General features: G+C 43.0%; 1 protein-coding gene across 1 annotated transcript in view; it reads right to left on the bottom strand.

Annotated features, from left to right (window-relative positions):
* Positions 1 to 5,497, bottom strand: part of DDX10 (DEAD-box helicase 10) — a 356,705-nt gene that overhangs the window by 341,013 nt on the left and 10,195 nt on the right. The window contains exons 3-5 of the mRNA XM_025214105.1: positions 1,358 to 1,418; positions 1,058 to 1,188; positions 1 to 130 (exon numbers count right to left, since the gene is read on the bottom strand). The exon at positions 1 to 130 is cut by the window's left edge and continues 26 nt beyond it. Coding sequence (XP_025069890.1) covers positions 1 to 130; positions 1,058 to 1,188; positions 1,358 to 1,418 — 322 coding nt within the window. The remainder of the gene's footprint in view (positions 131 to 1,057; positions 1,189 to 1,357; positions 1,419 to 5,497) is intronic.

Genomic DNA, 5,497 nt, shown 5'->3' on the forward strand with positions numbered 1-5,497 from the left:
AGTCATGATTCTTCCCCACCTTCCGCAGAACTTCAAAGGTCTGGTAGGCTAGTTCTCTGGTAGGAGATATTATCAGAACTCCCAATCCATCTGTTGCAGTCCACTGTTGACGATATAAGTTTTCCAAAGCCTAGAACATTATCATAATCTCCTTGAATACTTAGAAATCTTTGGTGTAATACATAACATATGAAAGACTACCATATCAAAAAATGTAAATCATGTTAATCCAATTTTTGTTTTAATGTAACAATTTTAATGTAACCATGTGCACATTACAGTTGTGAGGACTACCATTCAGCTATGATGCTTTATAAATGATGCTACTTATACATTATAAAGCAAAAAACCTGAGAAAGTAAACAGAAGTGGAGAAATAACTTGTAGATTAATTTCTGTATGTGATTAATCACCATCAAATCAAGACTGTATAGTTTATCTCAGTACATGATCCAGATGCAGAATGGCACTACAGTGGATTTTCTACTCTTAAGATTCATGGGTACTAGTAACATGAGCAACTAAAATCAAATCAAATCAAATCACCTATAATATTACCAGTTTGTCAACTACCAGGCAATACTCATACTAATCAAAGAACATTCAATTAAGTGTACCACTGCCTTCATGCAGGTCTATTTATGCAATATATGCAACAATGCACTCTTAACAGTCTCATTCAGATGGTATTAAAAAGACTGCTTATAGAAAAAAAGGCGCTTTACTTTAAACTCCACGTACCCCCACACTGAGTGCAGCGCATGCCCAGAAGAGGCATCATGTTAGCTGGACCTGGCTCATCCAACATCTGTATAAATCAGGTGCTTGAGCAGGGCTTTACGGAGCTTTTATCTAAGCTGATCTAAGACAGTTTCCCCAGATTACACCATCCTGCAAACTTTACACGTAATTCTTAAGTCTGTCATAACTTTACATGAACTAAAATAAGCATCAAATTACATGCCTTCTTTTATATCCTATTAGCTTATGTGTGCTATTCAATGTTGCTTTATCTTTATTTAGGGCAAAGTATGCAAAGAATGTCTAAATTACTTACCGGAATAATAAAAGCCAAAGTTTTGCCCGATCCTGTCTTTGCAGCACCAAGTACATCTCTCCCTTGTAAAGCCAAGCCTATGGTCTGCCTCTGTATCTCAGTTACCATACGATACTGTGATTCCTGTAAACCTAATATTTAGGAAAAAATTAATTCTTTCTTTCTTGCATAGTACAGCATTTTCTATTAGTAAAATACTATAAGTAGCAAACTTTAATGTAGAACATGGATATTTAAAAATAAAAATTCCTTAACTTGCCAATGAATAAGACCATACAAAATGCTTTAGTGTTTACTTACCTTTCAGAGTTTTCTTTGACAATGGAAAATCTGAAAATCTCTCAACTTCATTTGCATTTATCTGAAACAAAAAAACCCCCCAAAACACAAAAGAAGTTAATCAGTCCCGGGATATAAGCATGGTATGGAAAATAGCTCCCATCAATTTAATTTCACTTGTGACTTCTCTAGTTAGAGTAAAACTGTTAATAGCAAATTTTAACCACCCAGCATGAGGGAATGAAAGGTTTTGCCATCCACATCAGATTCATCTCATTCTCTTTCCTTAGTCTAGACAATCCCTAAAATGCAGAGTAGAAACATATGCATCCAATTATATAGAACAACAGCTCAATTTCTCTCTTATAACCTAAGATCTTCAGAAACATTCAGTTTTAGATATCAGTAAACCTATACAAAACTTAAACATTCTATATGCAGCTTGTCAAAAAGCCCAAGACAATTAAGTACTCAGGCTAAACAGATTATAGACAGAATCAAACCAAAGAGCAAAGCTTCTCTAGATTATTTCAAACCTATACCAATCTATCAGTGCGATTGCCAACAGAGGCTGTAAATTGCAAGTCACTGGCTTCTAGCTCAGGAAGAAAGGAGGGAAAGCTGCTGGTTGACAGACATTACCAACTGACCTGCTGATTAGTTCCAGAAAGCCCTAGGCAGACATTGTTCTGTCTGCCTGTTCCAGTAAAATTGGACACACGCACACACTCACATGCACACACATAGACACCTTTCAGCATTAGCTAGCATGGGGACAGCATGGTCAGATGCCAGCTGGGGTCTGTGCCACTGGGGTCCCTGCCGTGGGAGAGGGGAGGAGGACCCCTGCTTGAGCAATGAGTGGCTGGGGGGGGGGGGGGGGGCGGAGCGGCCTGGCAGACATTGCTGTACCCCTGCCAGGCAGACCCTGGCTGCAGTCTCACACCCCCTTTTCAACCAGCTGGAGCTCCAGCTAGGGAAGAGAGGGGTGGGGCCAGCCCTGCTCTCTGAAGCAGACAGACCAGCCCAGCCCACGACTGAAAAGCATGCTGGGGAACAGTGATTTACCTTAAACCAAGAAGGAGTCTGGGACAGAAGTTCCAAAAACCAGTTTGACCCAAATCAGTTAAGTCTGATACTACATTCAACCAGGTTTATCTTAAACCAGATTCAGTCATTTTGAAACTGGTTTATGTGCACTGAATTTATGGTCTGTTATGGATTAAACTAGTTTCTGATCACTTAAACTGGTTTATGTGCAACTTCTGTCCCTAACCTTAATGAGTTTTGGTGAGCTGTTGAGGGCTGCACATACAAAATCTTTCAGAAGACATTATTTTAACAAATCAGAGATAAAAAACAAACCATATACTGAAAATCAAACATCTATATAACATATTTTAATCTTATTTCAAAAATATTTTTATCCTGATTTTTTTTTTTTGGGTAGCATATATAGAGGCAATTGTATAATAGCTCAAAACGAAGTCTTACTCTTGTACGTTGCATGGGGGTTGTGCAGGTGGCGGGAACATGTGCAACAGAGCTTGCTCAAACAGTGCAGGTGCTGGTGGAGTCCACAACCCCTCCTGCAGCCCACGGCTGCCCCCATGGTATTCTGCATTGGGCCGAGCCCCACCTGGAGCAACCCGTGCTGTACTCCCCCTAGCACCTGCCAGTCCTGGCCCCCGGCCTGCATGCACAACTTCCCTGCAGGGCTACTCCCAGTATGGCTGCAGCCACCTGGGTGCTGCTCATCTCCCCCTGCCTCCAAAGACTCTGGCCCCTGCTGTACCACTCCAGCCCAGGGGGAACTTCAGCCAAGCAGCTCCTGGCCCTGCTCATGGGGCTCCAGCTCCCAGCTGCCCTTCACCCACCCACAGGTGGCTGCTCATCATGCCAGGCAAGCAGAGCAGGTGGCAGGCGATCAGGAGATGGAGCTGGAGCCCTGCATACTAGGGCAGGAGCCATGCAGCTACAGCTCCCCTCCACCCTCCTCCCAGTCCCAGAGCACACAACAGGGGCTGGAGGAGGAGGAGAAGCCACTGGAGATGAGGGGAACCAACCAGTACCCAAGCAGCTGCACCAACAGTAACCCCACTGGGAACCTGTGCACTCTGGCCGGGGATGGGGCTGCAGTCAGGGCCAGGGCCAGCAGGAACGCAACATGCCCCAGATGGGACTGCCCCATGCAGAGCACTGCAGAGGCAGCCACAGGCTGGTTCAAATCAACTGACAGGCACCCCCCAGAGGCCAGATCCAATCAGTTGGTGGGCCAGCTGCAGCTGGCAAGCCATATTTTGCCCCATCCCTGGCCTAACACCAACCCGCTTTGGAATTAAAAAATTTAAGACACTTCTATTTGCTCTCTTTTAACTATGTTTCAGAAACAAATAATGCACATGGAGAAGCAAGTTAGTGCATGTCAAGACACTAAATTACCAGCCTCTAAGTTTTATACCAGGGGATCTGGCCTGTCATAAGAAAAGGTTGCCAACCACTATTTTAGACCAATACTGTCTCACCCTATCCATACTTTTACATAAATGCATGAGTCAAACTAGAGAGGATTCTTTAACTGCAACCTTCCCTATAAACCAAGCCTTACCCTGACTGGTAAACTGCTTATTACAGACTTCAGCTTGCTTCTAGGCAAAAATAATCCCCCTGCCCACATTACCTTAGTCCACTATCATTCACCTTCTCGAACTTCTCAAAGGGTTCCATGCCCTCTTTCTGTCCTTCCTGATACCTACTCTTCATGTTTCACATTAACTCTCACCTCATCCTCATAGACTTAAACTGCAAAAAGTTAAGTCAAATGAAAAGGGAGATTTAGTAGACAACTGCAATTTTAAAAAAACCCACTAAATTACTTCAGTTGACTGTGTCATGTTAATTTTGTCACGTTTCACTCTCCTTTACATCTTTTTTTTTTTTTTGGGGGGGGGGGGGGGGTCTAATTTGGATTAAGATCCTCTAAGCAGGAACTGCGTCTTTCTAGGCCTGTCTGTAAATGCAATATTAAAAGGAAGTATTTTAAACAGTAACAGTACTAAAAATAGCCAAGTTTCTACAGAACTCATGCCTAACAAATGGCATCCATCAAAAAGGCCTCCTCTATTCTATCTAGCTTGATACCGAGTCTTCCTCACATTGTTTTGGCCTTATTTTCCCCAAATGAAAATTGTACTTGAATATTTTATTTTCAGTAATACTCACTTCTGAAGGGAAAATTGTAGTGCATTAGGTTGTAGCATAGAGCTACATCATTGTTTCAGAAAGACTGTATTTTTATTTAACAAGTCCACGCTTAGTGTCATACTGCACTTGTCTTACTAAAATAAGTGCTTCCAAGCAGTAGGAGGATTAGCTTGAATAAACCAGATGACGAGTGCTTCTCTCTAAGTCAGCAGTGTCAGACATACAACCTACAGACCAGAGCCAGCCTAGGGAGCCACTCTATTCAGCCTGGTGGGCTTCCACCAGGCCACCCAAAGCTGGAAGCATGGCTATGGGATGTAGCTTGGTACAGAATCTGGGACACTTAGGCCCTGTTGGACATGGCAAGCAGCAGCAGGAAGATGAGTGAGGGGCAATACAGCCCTGTCACCCTCTGGCAGCTTCACCCATCTGTACTACCACAGCCCTACCTCCCCCTCCACTGGCCCAGCTACCACTTCTGCTTGTCCCATATGCTGAAGCTGCTGTTGTGACACAGAGCATGTAGCTGGAGCTGGACTGGAGCCACCACTGCTGCATGCCCCAAGCTGGATCTGGCCTGCAAAAGCCCAGTGATCCAGATCCAATCCAGACCACATGGTTAGTTTGATCCCCCTACTGTCAACTATGCTGTTGAGGCTTTTCTAAAAAAAAGAGCCTTATTTTCTATTAACTTGAATTTCATTAATCATAACACATTTCTAAACTTATTTTCTGTCACTTCTTAACCAAATATTTATTAAAAACACAAAGCTTTGGATATCTAGTTTGCCAATTTGAATCTGGCTTGAGAATAAAATAACCAAAAAACTATCAACTATAGCTATGTACATTCCATTTTTAGCAGTGGAAGATTTGCACTGCACTGCACTGCAATGATTCCAGAACAGGGAGCATTACAGACAGCCAGTCTGTATCCCCTCCTCCTTTCATTTTGCC

This window comes from Alligator sinensis, unplaced genomic scaffold (genome assembly GCF_000455745.1).
Source record: "Alligator sinensis unplaced genomic scaffold, ASM45574v1 scaffold702_1, whole genome shotgun sequence".
In the NCBI taxonomy this organism is placed as follows: domain Eukaryota; kingdom Metazoa; phylum Chordata; order Crocodylia; family Alligatoridae; genus Alligator; species Alligator sinensis.